This window comes from Corvus moneduloides, chromosome 4 (genome assembly GCF_009650955.1).
Source record: "Corvus moneduloides isolate bCorMon1 chromosome 4, bCorMon1.pri, whole genome shotgun sequence".
NCBI lineage: Eukaryota > Metazoa > Chordata > Aves > Passeriformes > Corvidae > Corvus > Corvus moneduloides.
The window spans coordinates 14,106,079-14,122,627 of NC_045479.1; the positions used below are offsets into that span (position 1 = coordinate 14,106,079).

Genomic DNA, 16,549 nt, shown 5'->3' on the forward strand with positions numbered 1-16,549 from the left:
CAGCGTTTTGTGTGAAGAGTGGTGCCCTCTGTTGTTCCAGGGAGAAGCTGCTGAGTTAGGGAATTGAAACCACTAATGTGAGGTGGGTTTGTTTTCTCCAGACTCTTACAGATGCTCTGGTTTGGACATACAGGGTCTGTCATGCAGAATGCACTGCCATCAGGACTTCATTTTCCAGAGTAAAGTCAGAAATGAAATGTGTAGAGGCAAATGGACCAACATGACTAGGAAAAAAATGCTTAAAAAATGAGGGAAGTGTGTAGAATAAGCAAGAATCTCTTATTAGCTGCTACAAAGGTAATTGAAGGGTATGGGAATGTGTGTGGACAAGGGTCAGAGTTAAGGCTGCCCGTGTTTCCTTCAGCATCTCCTGGTCTCTGAGAAAGAAGGAGCTACCTTTGCTTAACAAGCTGCCATCATTCGATAATCCTCCTGGGCACTCCTCATCTGTCTGCAAAGGAAAATGTGTTTGTGTGAAGCTGGGCTACATGGGTTCCTGCTCATTGGCACAGCACAGAAGCTGTGTTAGCAGTGCAGTTTGCTCTGCAGAGCGCAGAAATAAGAACAAAAAGATACATCCACGTCTGCAAAACGTGGCTTTGAAAAATGCCTAACTGGTCACAGGGCTAATTCTGGTGTTGTAAATGACAAGGTAAGTACAGTTATTTAAAACGACCTTTGAGAGCAATCTGTGTGCCATGCCCCAGGAGCCAGCCGTGGGAAGCACGCTCCCATCAGTGTCCTACCAGGCCCAGAAGGCATTTGCAGGAGTCCAGCTGTTTGCTGTGATTGCTGAACATGCAGAGTCTGCAATATCTGCTTTTAAAAGTACACAGTAATGTCACAGGATTGCTTGAGTTTAGTAACCCCAGGGCAGTGCATTCCAAGGGGTAGAGGGCAATTCAGCTGCCTGGCAGAGCCAGTAGAAAAGTACTGCATGTCCCTAGCTTTTGTTTTCTGCAGAGATCAACACCTGTACCTTCAGGAACAAAGCTGCCTGGGCTGGGGCAGCACCCTGGTAGTTTAGGGCTACTCTAGCACTTTCCCTAGTGGGTACAGTCACATCATAGAACAGAATCACAGAACGGCCTGGATTGCAAAGGACCTTAAAGATCATCCAGTTCAACCCCCTGCCATGGGCAGGGACACCTTCCACTATCCCAGCTTGCTCCAAGCCCCATCCAGCCTGGCCTTGGACACTGCCAGGGATGGGGCAGCCACAGATTCTCTGGGCAACCTGTGCCAGGGCCTCACCACCCTCACACGGAACAATTTCTGCCTCATATCCCATCTAAACCTGCTCTCTGTCAGTGTGAAGCCATTCCCCCTTGTCCTGTCACTCCAGGCCCTTGTCAAGAGTCTCTCTCCATCTTTCCTGTGGGCTCCCTTCAGGCACTGGAAAGCCACAATGAGGTCAGACCATCTTTATTTGTACAAGCCTGTGAAGAGGGATCTCCTTTCCCCAGATGTTCCTGATGCACCCACACAGCAGCGCCTTCAGGATGCAAGCCTGACTCTTCAACTGAAGGCAGCTCCACATCGCAGGAGTCTTGTGAGCTTCTGGCTGACAAGAGAAGCAAGAATAAAATAACTAAGCAGAGTTACCTGAAGAGGAAATCAAAACACTCGATCATGCAAGCAGCTGAACTCTTGCATATGCTGAAACCAGCGTGCTAAAATCAACGGTAAATGAAGATACTGATTTTGCAAAGTTTTAAGTTTGAAACAGACTAATTAGATCTCGAAGGTAAAACCTTTATTGGTTGAACCTGGCGCAACACTTGCTAAAGGAAAGAATAAGTCTCACCTCTTTTGAAGTGCTCTCATTATTCAATTTAGAAGGGATATAAATCCTCTGCTATCAGGAAGAGGTTTAACCTCTGACTGAAGGGTTAGGGAGAGCTTCCTCTCCAAGTAAGTTATTTTGGTAATGCCACACCAAGGGTAGTTTACTATTGAGCTGCCCGTGCCCGGTCAGCTCTTTCTATAGAGCACAAGGCAGAATGTTAGGCCAGATGTCCCCCAGCCTGACTGAACCATTGCCGGACAACTCTGTGTTGTTCAGAACAGATTTTTAGCAAATGATCCATGTGCAAAAGTCAGCACTTGGAGATGAAGGGCTTGTACTCCTTCTGGGAAAGCCCTGCACATCCCTGCGCTTTAGTTTCCCAAGCTGATAGAAGGGATAATGACATCTAATGAGTTAACTACATACATATATATGTGTGTGCATATATAAAAGTTGTATGATTGGGATCGTTGTTACACAGTCATACTAACATAAGAAATTAGGTTTTTCCTTGGGAATTTCAGGCTGTGTTCTGCCACTGAACAAAGATGTTAAACAAGGTACTCACACTGCCCAGGCTCCTGCTTTTGCAGTTGCTCACAGCACCTGAATTACGTGCTTGTCCTGTGTGGCTGCACCCAGGGGCACTCCATTCTTCCTACCAAAGGAGGGAGATGTTCCTAGAAGTAGGGGCCTCCTGCTGCAAAGTTCCTCAGATAATGTACAAAGGTAGCAGCAAGAACTTTATTTAGAGCAGGGCATGAGGTACGGTACTGCAGGACTGATTATTCATTGCCCTGTCAGATGCCAGCAGCTGCACTAATTGGATGGCAACATCTTTAAATGATCTTTAACCTCAGAACTGAGCAGCAGGGAGTCTCTGTGCTCAGACATGCTGAAGGGCGCTCATTCTGGGCAGGACTCCGGTGTAAGTGTAGCTGAGGTGTTTGTTAGTTAATTATATTTATTTGGAGCATGTAGAAAACACTTTGGAGTTGGCAAACAACAAAAAAAGGCACCTTCCTACAATTCTAACTTGTGTGCTTTAGCTCTTCAGCCACTAATACCAAAGGCCACTTGGGTATCTATGGAACATTGTGAGATGGCAGCCTGTCATGGTGCATTACTGGTTACATGCACATTGCTAGAAGATCCCAAGACCTGTGGAAATACTGGAACATTTAGGACCACCAAGCAAATCTCAGCCTGTTCATTCAATTGTTTCTATCAACTAGGTACCACACACTCCCAAGCAGCATCTGCAAAATGATTTAGGCTGCCTCTGGTAATAGCACCACTTTGCAAGAAGAGAGTTGAGCGAAAGTTGAAATGAAGTTTTATTCCTTTACTTGCTCCTCCTTTCTACCCCTTTAGAAAAAGAAGTCTGCTTAAAGATAAACAAGAATTCACCTTCAGAAACCCCCAGCTCCCCTCAGCACACCTGCATCTTGCTCTCACTGCAAAGTAAAGCTAACTCTTGAGTGACTTCTTGTCACCCTCTTGGTAGGATATAAAAATACACTTCATGCAGCAGTATCTGGATGGCACAGCCAAGTTCAGGACCACATTGTGCTCAGCACTATTTGCCAAACAAGTAGGAATCGAGACGCTGTTCCCCACGGGGCCTGCCGTACGTACAGACAAAGTCAAAGGGGATGAGGCAGTATTATCTCAGGCTTACAGCTGGGGGACTCCAATCCACAGGGATTATAGTATGTTGCCCAAGGTCACGCAAAGGAAATCTGTGGCGGAGCTGGGAAATGAAACAAGAGGTTCCCAGGCACAGGCACATACACCAGGCACAGGACAGTATCTAAAATGGAAATGTTTCAACCCACACCTGTACAGGTTTCACAAAGCTTCCAGGCCTGCTCAGAAACTTTAGGAATGACATCATTTGTGCGTTGGTTACACCGACATTGTGACTAAGACACGTCTCTTTGTAAGTGTTACTGTGTCCTCTCTGAACGAACACGTTTAAAGTTGGAATGTTGGGTGCCTTAAGCAATTCCCTATCACGTGCTGTGTATTCCTAGAAAACCTACTTTCCATCGCAGTGTGTGGCTGCTGCATGTACTGCTGCCCTCTCGTGTGGGCCTGCTGGGAACTGCAGCGTTGGCACAGTCGAGAGGACATGATTATCTGGTGCCTGCCCCTGGCACAACCTTTCACCCCAGTCCTACAGCTAACGGACATTGTTGCCTTTCTCATTTGCTGTGTCGCTGTCTCCTTCCACGCTCGTTTTGTGCACGACACAAGCGGCATGACAATGGAGAATCCAGGTCACAGTCTTGGCAGCCACGCTGCAGATCTGCCCGGTGAAGAGAACGCTTAAGACAACTTTGTAGCAACAAAGCATAGTCAAAGGTCAGCTGGTGCTCTGGGGCTTCTCTTCAGCGTGCCAGGAGGGCCAGTTCCACCTCATCGATCAAAGTTCACCTCAGGCTGACTAGGACTGCTAAAGCCAAATCATCTGTTCTGGGCACATAACATTTCATGAGCAGCAGTTTGATACACACAATAAAAGTTGTGACAGGTAGTAATTTAGGAGAAGCTCCACAGGCAACCACAAAGAAATTCCAGTTATTTCCCACTTAAAGGCTGGCCTGAATTTCATTTTAGCAATAGCTCCTGATGGTACTTCTGCGATACCATGTCACTGGCTCCAAAGCTGGATGATTCACTTTCCATCACACTGGCAATGGAAGGGACCTCAGGGCAAATACGAATCAGGTTAAAGGTGTTCTACTTGGTCTACATCTCACTCCCTTTCTTCCACCACTCTCCCTTTTTTTTGATTGTTTTTTGTTTCTGTTTTAACCAGAAGTCCTCCTCTTTAAAATACCTAGGCAGGTAATTATTGGCTCTCATTTGTGTTGCATTGGATAAGGTGGGGTTTTTAAGTACAGTTTCCAGAAGCCCAGCTGGAGCTCTTCTGAATACTTTTTCTTCAAACTTTTGCTCATTAAAAACAAATCATAGAAAAATTTTCTTCCCTACAACTTGACCCAGGATTGAATATTAGATCTTTTATGCTGCGTTTTTCTACTAAGTCTTCCAATTACCAACTATCTTCCTCCTTTTGCAGAGGGGTAGAACAAGACAAAGCGTGTAGCTGAAACAATAAGCACAGTCTGGTGTAGTGGTATTTCACCTCCATCAGCTTCCAGATGTCTGAACAGAAGTGTGATGACACTGTGATGACACTCTCATTCTGCCAGAGATGGCAGAGATCCCTGTAGCCTTTCCACAGCCAGGGATTCAGATCCAAAATGCCTCTAGAAATCAAACTTCAGATTGCATGGGGGGGGGGAAATCCAGGGCTGTCTGTGTGGCAGCAAGGAGGGAGGCACACAGAAGTAGCATGAGGACACTGGCAATGCCTGAGTTGCTCAGACAAGCACTGAGGTTGCTCAGGGAAGTTGATCAGCTCTGATTGCATCAGTTCCTTGTTACACTAGCAAATGCCAAAGAGGCTCTTTTCCAGTCAGCCCTGGACAGCACACAGAACTCACTGCAAAGGATGGAAAATAGTACACAGCATACCGACCTGGAAAAAGGGAACAGAATAGACCAACTGAGATTGTCTCCACCCAGTATTTCTGGAGAAAGTTAATGATGAAGCAGTGGCTGACCCAGAAAATACTCATTAACACTAGCTGCAATATCAAAGGTAGCAAATGTATCATTTTCAAGCAAGGCAATAATGGGGACCATTGCTCATTGTGCCCTACTTCAGACACCAGACATCTTAGTTGAAACAATCATTAAAAATTTGGGTTATAAAGGAATACTACCTAGCTGACACAGACGTGACAGGCAGAAGAATTCAGTACGGCTTCTGAATGAAATGGATCATTGATCTGGCCTGGTTTTGCAACTCATTAGTGGTCCAGTTACACTGAGCTAGTTAGTGCTGCAGCAGCCACATACAAATACACTGCTTTGTTCTTTAAAGGCAAAGCAAAAGATCAGAACCATCAGCTGTAGCCCTGGCTCTGCTGAGCATGCTGGGAAACCTTAGTTACCACAAAAGCCAGCCAGCTGACTGGCACAGGAGCAGGAAAGGGCACCTTTCAGGAGCACAGGGCCTCCACAACTTCCACAGCCCTGACAACAACAGTGCCACGTGCTAGGGCTTCAGTGGAGTTCATGGCATTGTCTTACTGCCAGTCAACAGTGCCACTACTGTTAGCTCATTTCTCCTCACATCTAATGAGATTAGGCTCCAGTTAGCTTAGGAAAATCCATTTGTTGGGATATTAAGAGTAAGGACTGCATTTGGATGGCTTAAATGACAAGTCTCCAGCTGTATCAAGTTCCCAGCCTTGATTAGCTCAAAAGATCTTAAGCAATTTTCACACCCTCTCTGGTCTCAGCACAGTAACTACACTTGAATCTGGCCTAAAAGGCCTTCTGCTCCTTGTTCAAAGATTAATTTCTTTGTGCTCCCTGAAGCATCAGGGGACCCTGCATTTGTTGTGGGAAGAATCTGTACATTCAGTTCTTCTCCCTGATCACCTCCAAGTGAACCTCTGCCTCTTTGCTTTAGGTTATACTTTCCCCGAGTCACTAACCAATTCTGTCATTTCAGGGTTACTGTTAACCTTAATAACAGTTCCTCAGCTGAAAACAAGCTCCTCGTCTCTCTTGCAGTGCCTGGGCTTTATCTGATTGAGATTACAGTACACTTCCAGTAAAGGAGCTCTCTCGTCTGCCACAGAGGCCCCACACCAACCAGCTGTGTGTCCCACACCCCAAGGAAACTGCCATTTAGGAGAGCTCCTGTGGCCTAATGCTCGACACAGGGCCATTTCTGGAACTGTTTCAGCTGGACACACCAAGCTTGGCTTTGGTCCTGCCTTCAGGCCCCGTGTTCTTGAAAGAGTCCCAGCAGCTCTGAGACGTGTGACATGAACAATGCAATCCCAGCAAGCCATGAACTGTAAAGACCCAAAGTTTCAGAGGGGAATTTATTGTATGGGATCATATCCAATATTTTTTGTCAACCATTCATGAGAATAATAAAAAATAGAAGCTTTTTAAATGACAAAAAATATAGTTACATATAATACAGATTTTCATCTTGCATTGAAGTGGAGCACTAATAAAATGCTCACTCATGTTTTCACAGTTTGTGTTGCTTCTCCAGGTTAAAGCATCAGCAACTCAAATGTTCCAGTCAGAACCCCTAGTTAGCAGTTTCATAGGATGATGGTGAGGGTGAACGCTCTCAGCATTCTGACACACTTCACAGGTAGAGCAGGCACACTTGATCCATTTCAGAACTATTAAAATTTTCAGAGGTACCAGCTACACTTGAGGCATCCTTGCTGCAACTGAAAGGGTTTTGTATCAGAACATGTTTTTAGGCCCCCTTTTTAGTCAGAAACACATCTATGAACACTCAAGAGTGTGCTTAAAGCCAATCTGGTTCAAAGGGCTCCGAGTTGATCCTCTGTGACCCCCTTGTTCTGCCCTCACAAGCACTGCACACGGGCACGAAGCTCTAACCCGTACTTGATCACATGTGTAAAGTGCTTGCAAGACCACAAAGGATTTAACATTCTTCAGCACTCCACTTAGAGACCTAAAGGCATTCACTGCATACATACATTTAGGTTATTTACTACACACACTTAACACTCAGCCCCCCAGTATTCTTGCAATAATTCTTTGCTGGTATAACAGCTCATACACCAAGTTTCACTTACTTAGTTTTCTACAAACATAGGAAAAAAACACCTGAAGAGAACTAGAACAGCTTTCAATCAGTCACTATATTGGCATTGAAAGCTTTATTTTGAAAACTTTAAGCAGCAATACTGAATAAATAGACAGAATGATTGTTTTGTCATCTCCATACAACTGATGGCCTTCATCCAAAACATTAAAATACTGTAGCAAATAGAATAAACATGCACATTTCAATGTTCTAAAAAAAAAAAAAAACCAAACCAACCCAAAAAACAAAAAAGGAGGTGTAATATAAAAGTAACACTTTTGACGCTTTTTTAAATACAGTACAGACCATTAGAGACTATTTTCTGGAAAAAAATATCTGAATAGAGTTTTGTTATTTACATGTATCATTAAGGCCCAATTCACTCAAGTTAATGCACATCAGGAATTTATATGCTTTAAGGTAACTCACTAAAAATTACAAGATAGATGTTTCTTTGATCATACTCATATGATCCCAGTTCACTAAAATAATGCAATACTCTTCACGCTAAAAACAAGGCAATTGCTGCCCCAAGAGGAGATTTTTATTTCACTAAAGGATCTTTTTCCCTCTTACCTCATATGTTTGCATATTGCTAATGCTAGTAGTGGTAGTTCTCTTCTTCAAGAACTTCCTCCCAACTTGCCAGGGTTTAGAAAAGCAAGCAATCTCAAAGTTAACATACGATTTCCAGAAGCAATTCAGGCACTTGGGAACCCCACTAAGTCCCACTGAAAGATACTGGGAGCTGACTTTTCAGAGTGGGACTTGGGTTTCTCCCTTGCTCAGGCATTCAGACTGTTCACCTTAGCCTTAACCTACTGGCTTTTCAGATGGTCACCCCCCTCTTTTCCCCTAACAACATAGCATCTCCAGCAAAAATAAACTGTATCCTCATGGATGAGAGAGGTAACACAGTTAACTTCCATTAGTAATAAATTACAGGATTTCTCCATATAAATTCCCTGTGCACTGGAAAACAGTGCTTGTGTATTCAACTATTTAATGCAAGCAAAAAACCCCATTTTTATCATGCTGCCCAGTAAATAGTATGGCACTTGTTAAAATTAGTATGTGTAGCTTCCTTTCTGCTAATGCCCCAGAAGTAGGTTTGGAACACTTCTGAAAATGGACTTTTTGTACAGTTGTAAAGAAAGAGTGAGTTTCCGCAGTTGATCAGAAGCGTAATTCTAAACACCGTAGTGTGAGGAATTTTTCTGTTACACATGGGTCAATTCACATTTAATGCAAGGACATGCCATTTCTTTTTGGTTTATTTACAGAGAGGGTGAAAATGCTACGGAACTTCAGCCTGGGTGAAATTCAATAAGCAAGAGGAGTGTGGTGGGGGCAGGGGAATTTGTCAGTGTCTCACAACTGGCAGGTCTGGATACCAAAGCCTCTCCTTGGCCACAGGAGTGGCTGAAGCTGCAAACATGTGCCAAAGCCCTGGCAAGGAGGGGGCCACTCAGGGGTGCCGCAGTGGTCACTCCTGAGCCAGCTCCAGGCTGGCCCTTGTGTCCAACAGCTGCTGCAGTCAGCAGGTGCTACTTTTTAACTCAAATGGCAAATTCCTCCCTTGATTCTATTACAAAGCTGTAATTTAAGCCCTCCAAAGCTGCTCTTGCTCTTCCTTTTAATCCTTCTCCTCCTCCCTCTGTCCTACAGAGTAACCTGGCAGAAAAAGAGGGCAGGTTTTATGATGCAAGAGCCCAACTCAGCTCAAACTGGCATCTGTGGGAGATGGACCAGTCACAGAACATGACAAAAACATTAGCTGGGGGAAATATGCTGATCTGCCTTAAAAATACTTCATCTCAGGACAAAACTGTTTCCCCCCACCCCCATGCAGCATAATTTGGGCCAGACTTTGCAAGGTGCTGAGTGCCTCAGATCTCTAACATAAAGAGGTGCTGAAGATGCAAGATATCCACTGGAGAGGGCCATTTCATTTCTGTAAATTGAACCCAGAATGTAAGGCATATATGCTCAAGTACCTTGGACAGATATTGTCCCCAAACTATGTATATTTTACACTTTTTTTAATATATATATATACACACATTCTTTCTTTTTTTTTTTTTAATACAAAGTTATGGGCACAGTAAACATGAGCACAGAATTGTGATAAACTAACAGTAAAATGGGTGAGCACTGCAAAGGTTCCTCAGGTAGAAATATCTCATTTTCCAGTTTGCTCACAAGGGAAGATGAGGGGGGGAAAAAAAAGACCTGGTAAGTTAAACAGTAAAAATTCAGAGTCCATTTGGAAAGGTCCTTTATATATTCACAGCCTTATCTGTTGCTGTTAGTCTAAATTCAGCAGCATTTTTAGAATATATGATGCCGTTAATAAGTGGAAAGGAAAAAAAAATGCATTAAACACTCAAGAATCCTTCATCTTCTGCTATATCTTTTAAAACTTCCATTTGTCAGGAAGGCCCTTTTTTTAGAAAAGGAGACTTAAATTACCATTTATCTGCACATCAGTGAATCAACACAAGAGGATGCTAGGAGTTAAGTATTTTTCTATGGCTAAAAGCTTGGAGTTTCCTAGCAGTGGTAAAATCCTGACCCTACCAAGGACATCAGGAGTTCAGTCATTTTGCCACTGAGCCCAAGTTTTCAGCACTGCAGTGAGGGCACAGTGCCCTGCCTCGTGCCCAGGGGATCTCCAAGGTGGTGATGATGCTGAGTTGCTGTTAGAACAGGACATCTAAACCAGAGAAGGCCCATCCCTTCCCTAACTCATCCATGAGGCCAGCCCCCAACGTTTACAGAGTGTCCCACTGATGCCAGTCCCTTTCTCCACAAACCTGGTGTCCCCTGCAGCAATCCCACTTCAAGGCCTGCAACCAACAAGCTATTTGGGAGTGGCTGCTTTCTGCAGGGAACCCTTTCTGTATAATTCTTTCTTAGCTTTGATTGCATTAGAGCAACATCAAGATGTGATAGTTCTCTTTTCATATGTTTTGTGAAAAATGACCACCAAATGCGTGAATTTTCTGCTTGCAAGCTTTACATTCTCTAAGTGACTGTCTTTCAAAGGGACCAAATGTCTCTACCAGGGAGCTGAATGAAATCCTGGCCTCACTCTTATCAGTAAGAACTCTGCTATTGACTTCATGGGACCCTGCCAGGTTTCTTCCCTTCACAAAACTTGAGTGGATTCTGGAAGGCTGGAAGAGGATACTCATTTGTGTTATGTCTTTCTTCCCCTCCAACAGCAAGATTTGTTACAAAACAAGAACACTGTAATGGCTAGTGGAAAAAATAAAGTACAAAATCACACACAGTGAAAGCCTCCTACTCTCTTTTGGTAAGATATATGGAGACAACTTCTTACATTGTTCTTTTCTCAAAAGGCATATACAATGTGGCAAAATATTTCAAATATACATTCTATATAATAAAATATCATCTAACTAGTGCATCCTCAATCATATGCTGGAAATATTTTTACCAAGCCAAAGTTTAAAATCCATAAATCTTTTGAACACTAGGTGCTTCATTCAAGGCAGATACAACAGCAAGTAAATCCCACAAGCTCACTTTTCAAGCCTTAAAAGGTAGCAATGGATGGAACATGACATATGATGACCCACGACAGAAATGAACAAAGTTAGTGGTGAGAAACCACTGCAATGGTTCAGCACTCCTCAGAACTCTGCATTGCAGGTTGCTGTACTTGATCAGATGGGGGATGTTGGTACACACAAAGTCACCTTGTCAGACTGACACACAGCCATACGTGATAATTCACAAGTTAAAAATAAAAATATAAAAGGTCAACATTCACAGGTCCATTGATTAAAGGGAATAAATTAAACCTCAGGTAAGTTGCATACACGGTTTCCTTCACCCTCAGTCTTCCATTTATGCCTATACAAGGAACAGTACTTTCCCAAACACTTCTGAAGTGGCAAAAACAATGAAGGTTTTTGCACTCAAGCTGTGTTGACAGCAAGGTCATCCTTGCCAATTATGAATCGAGACAGTTCCTCTCTCTTTAGCATCAGTGCACAGGGTATGGCTCCAAGTAGTGTTGGAGGAAGAAGAAAAAATAACACAGTGGTGTAACAAAAAAGCAAAACAAGAAAAACTTCTTCCATTCATCATTGGCAGAATAAAATAAAGTGTATCTTGTCCAGGGTACCTTGCTAGGTCCTCTCTAGAAGAGGTATGTACTGTCATACATAAATGCCCTCCGGGTTAAAACCAGATGACAGGGGGTTCTGTAGGATCCGAAGGTTACTGGGGAGTTGCCTCGATGAGCCAGGGCGCTTCAGTGACCCAGACTGAAAGGTTGGCTCTGCAGGAGAAAAGGGGCAATTAGAAAAGTCATCAGCAGGGGTGACCTCCATAAAGCACCTCTCCTGCTCCTGCTTAATGCAATACAGAAAAACTAATTCCACATGTAACAAACTACTGAAGTGCCTGGCTAGGAAGTGAGGAGATCTAAGGTGCACACTTCCTACTCATTTCAAAACAGAATGAAACCCCCACAAAATAATTACCCTCCCACGAGAAACATACACACAGACACACACACTTATATGGTGCTGTGCAGAAAGAGCTCGCACCTGTAACATAACTCAAAGCTTCAATTTCCTGCTCTCTTTAAATAGTTCATACAAGTGCTGCATTTGAGGACCTGGCTGTCTTTTCCTCTCTCCCCACCCCCTTGTCTGCCCAGTGCCTTTTGGTTATAAAGTCTTCTGAGTGGAGGGACAGACCCAGCACAGGAGAATGCTGAGACAAAGAGCCCCTTGCAAGCAGAGTGCTGCATAAAGTACGTGACTTTGCTGGTGCTGCAGCTCTGACACGCATTCAAAATGCTCCCGTGGTTCTGCCCAGGAAATTCTGAATCCAGATGTGGGCACGTGCAGGCTGCACTGATCTCACTGGGGGCAAAGTCAATTCGCACCTGATGTTAACAGCCATCTGTGCAGGGCTTCTGCATGGCTGGCAGCCCAGCTGGGTTAGCTCCTGTTCCCGTGCGGCTGCTGTCTGGGATTTCTTGGGATCCAGACACATTCCTTTTTCTGCTTTGACAACAACCCCACCAGAAGAGGAAGAACCCAGACGAACAGCAATGTCAGATGTACAATCACGTTCGGTGCTGGCAGCCAGCCATGGCGGCCACTCTTGAAAGCCGCAGGCTTAATGGGTTGCTGATGGGACAAACGCATGCCCGGGCACAGTGGGAGAGAAGTTCTCCACATACTGCTCTTTATTTAGAGCCTGCTAAACCTTTGGAATGAAAAGAAGTACTCGACAATGCGCTCTCAGTGTTTTTGCTAATGTCTCTGCTAAGGGAGCATTCACTTCAAGTAGGAGCGCCAGCATTAAGCGGCAGTAAAGGCACTGCTCGCCCCTTCTCCCTCCCTCCCTCCCACCCAAAGCATTCCGAGGGCTGCACCTCTCTCGAGCTCCACATATGGGGCCTCCACCTCCACGGGGTCTGCCGGCAGCACCGTCACCTTGGTTCCCGTTTGCTGGATGAACTGCTGCAGGTTCACCTGGCGCAACTCCTTGGTCAGTTGCTCCAGTTCTTGTTCCCTGTCCTGCCAGGAAACAAAACATCTGCTGAGCATATAAAGCAGCATTTCATGAGCATATTTACAGTTGGGCAACTAATGCTTCTCCTTTTGAGGAGAAAGCCTCCAATTTTTAAAGCTCAAATGCAAATTGAAGAGTTGAAAGTTATTTTAATCTTGTAATTTAAAAAGCAAGTCAACATTCACTAGCAGTTACTAGAATCACAGAATCAACTAGGTTGGAAAAGACCTCTGAGATCATTGAGTCCAACCCATTACCCTAATTGGGTTTTTTTTAAATGTATTTTATTTTTATATGGCTTCTTGGATGACTAGCAGATGTTTCTCATACCACCTGAGAAAGACTTTGGCACATCAGCAAATAAAGGTTAATAGTGTGAATGCTGAAAAAATAATCAATTCAGCAGCAGTCTGGCACCAAGACTTACTTCTTCCTGAAGTATCCAGCATGGCTTGGACAGCTCATTTAATTCCTCTGATCTTAAAAGGAGTGTAATTCTTTTCTCTTCTTGTTCTTTGTGTTTTCTATTTAAAATTTTTGGACAGAACTTTCTCACTCTGCAAGGGTTTTGTGCAATGAAGCCAAAGCCTGGCTGGTTCACCACCCCTTCAAAGCACAGATGATCATTTAGGATCTTTCTCTGTACTTCTGTCATGATATGCAAAACTTACAGCTCTGATAGATTACAGCAGTCTTGGACTACTATTATTCCCACACACAGCAGTTAAGCTGCTTTAGCAGATATCTTTAACTTTAGGTATGCAATAAAATATTTCTCTATTTCCACCCCACCAAAGCTCAATAATACAGAGCTCAGTTTATTTTCTTGTGGACTTTCAGATTTCTGCACCTTTAGGTTTAGAACAAGATTGGAAGATCTGGATTTAATGGGAACTTTCCAAGAAGTGAAACCTCGACTATGAAAAGAACCAAGCTAGAAATATTTTGAACTCCATCATAGCCTCGGTAAATGTGACTAAGGACAGATAAAACAAGTAAAGAAGACTTGAAGCTTTCCATCAGTGCAAATCCTTAGGCGTAGCATGTCTGGAAACTTAGCATAGATAAACATGGCCAAAACTGCTTACAGTTTTCATCCATTTTGCTTTGGATCAAAAGATTACTTTTTTCCCCCCCTCATCATCTAGCAAAAACACCTCATACTGACATGGTTCTAGGGCAGGAGTAAGGATACAAAATCCTTTTCCATATTCACAGTGGAACTACCTTAATGCCACTGCAGCACTGCAGAATATACTAAGTGCGAATTCCGGGAATCAGCAAGAACCACAACTCCAACTGATGTGTGGTGCCTTAGGACTATCTTACGCAGCACATAAAAATCCCAGGAGCCCCAATCTTTCCGCCACCCCATCCAGCTAGCAGCTGGAGTTCCTTTATTCTTTCATGCCCTTTTAAGTTCCAGGTGATATCATTAACTTTAGCAAGGAATCAGGGACTGGATTCTCTTTTGACATATGTGCCACAAATACCTGAGGTGTAGAGAAAAATAAAATCGTGAACACCAGCAAGTCAGCCAGGAAAAAGAGGGATGCTGTTCTTTAAAACCAAAGCTGATTAAGGTGGCAGGTACTTTACTTTAGCTCTGTATCTTTCCAGGTGCTGCTTTTGGACTGTTCTTTGTAATTCATCTCTTTTGATGGCAGACAAACCTAGCAAAGATCAGAAGTTTATCCTCACAAAAGGCTACGGTGGTGCAAATTGCTGCTTTTCTTCTTAGACAGTTTGAATGGGCAAGTTAAACACAGGTGAAATGAAAACTGCCTGCCCTTCAAAAGAAACCCCACAAACTGAAATGCAATTTGAAAATGAAAGCAACACATTCCCCCTTTTAGCCCGATTCCCTTTGGAAACTTTCTTGTGTTGTCTTTCATGGGCTTCAGATTTGTGTAAGAGAAATTAGTCACAATTTTTGACTTTCTCTAGCTATGGATAGAAAGACAGTCTTACCTGTAATCGCTTGGTAGCTTGGCCCAAAGACCTTTCTACAGCTTTAATGCCATTTTCCAATCTCAGACTCTGCTGGCCCTGAATATCAATTTCTCCCTTCACCTTCTCTATCTTTTCCTTGACCTCTTCTTCATTCACCTGGGACTCTTGAACTTCCCGCTGCAGCTTCTCTGCTTCAAGGCCACTCTCCATGTTGTGGATCTGAGACACGTAGTCCTTGAGCTTGCTCTCGCACTCCAGGATCCTCTGCCTCATCTCCTGCAGCTGCTCCGTCAGCTGCTTTTCATTCTCCTGTTCGATCTGCAGCTCATTTTCCCAGAACTCTTCCTCCTCGATCTCCACTTCGTTCCGTTTGATCTTCTGCTCCAGTTTGAGGATTTCTTCTTCCAGGCTGGCATTGTACTTTTGCTCCCAGTAGCGGATCTCAGCTTCATTGGACTCCAGCTGCTTCTCGATGCACTGAAGCTTCTCTGTCTGGAGGTGGATCAGTTTCTTCAGCTCATCCGCTGTTGTTTTACAGTTGTTGAGCACCTTTTGCTTGAACTCAGATTCCTTGCTCTTCCCGAAGATGTCCATTAACCCCTTAGCGCCGCCGGTGAAGGTGAGGGATTTCCTTTTTGGCTCCCTCCTCTTCATGGCCTTGTCCCCCGGCGGCCTCAGCTTGGCCAGGGGCGGCAAGCTCTGCCGGTACAGAGTCCTCTCGGGGATGCGCGCCACGCTGTCCGACGTGGGCCGCTCGCTCAGGGAGGGCCCGGTGCGCCGCAGGATCAGCTGCACGTCGCTGGCGTACTGTCCCCACTTGTTGAGGGACACGATGGGGTTCTCGTGCGGCGCCAGGTGCCGCTCCGTGTCCCGCCACTTCTCGATCAGCGTGTAGCGCCCGGTGCGCCCTGCAAGGGAGCACAGCGTCAGCGCGGCCGCGGGGGGGCGCCACCGCGCCGCGCTCCGCCCGTGAGGGACAGCACCGGGACAGGACCCTCCCGCCCAGCCCAGCGCGGCTCCCCGTCCCCCACACGCTCTTTCAGCGCACCTGCCCCTGTCGTAGCACACGCTGCCTCACTTACGGTGCCTGCACATCACCGAGTTCGCCTCTAAACCCTCCCCGCGCAGGGCGGGAGCGGCAGCGGCGAGGAAGGACTGACACCGTGAGAACCGGCGGAACTGCACAACCCCGGAGCTATCGGCAGGCTGGGAGGGGACTGAGATTCATGGAATCGCACAATGGTTTGGATGGGAAGGGACCTAAAGCCTATCCAGTTCCAACTCCCTTCCACTATCCCAGCTTGCTCCAAGCCCCATCCAGCCTGGCCTTGGACACTGCCAGGGATGGGGCAGCCACAGCTTCTCTGGGCAACCTGTGCCAGGGCCTCACCACCCTCACAGGGAAGAATAAAGCCAGTGACCCGTCAGTGTTGGTAACCACTACATAAATACACCCAATATGAACCTCGAGACCAAGAAAACAAGAACAGGAGTCCCAGCTCTTTCATACAGCCATGTAG

The 16,549-nt window shown here is 45.0% G+C and overlaps 2 protein-coding genes across 3 annotated transcripts in view; both read right to left on the bottom strand.

Moving 5' to 3' along the window:
- The window catches only part of SSPN (sarcospan), an 84,429-nt gene that overhangs the window by 56,936 nt on the left and 10,944 nt on the right, over nucleotides 1-16,549 (bottom strand). The gene's annotated exons all lie outside the window — the stretch shown is intronic.
- Nucleotides 7,538-16,549, bottom strand: part of RASSF8 (Ras association domain family member 8) — a 73,316-nt gene continuing 64,304 nt past the window's right edge. For both annotated transcript variants that reach the window (XM_032107623.1, XM_032107624.1), the window contains 3 exons: nucleotides 15,048-15,937; nucleotides 12,937-13,081; nucleotides 7,538-11,826 (listed from right to left, as the gene is read on the bottom strand). In XM_032107623.1, coding sequence (XP_031963514.1) covers nucleotides 11,705-11,826; nucleotides 12,937-13,081; nucleotides 15,048-15,937 — 1,157 coding nt within the window. In that variant the 3' untranslated portion in view covers nucleotides 7,538-11,704. The remainder of the gene's footprint in view (nucleotides 11,827-12,936; nucleotides 13,082-15,047; nucleotides 15,938-16,549) is intronic.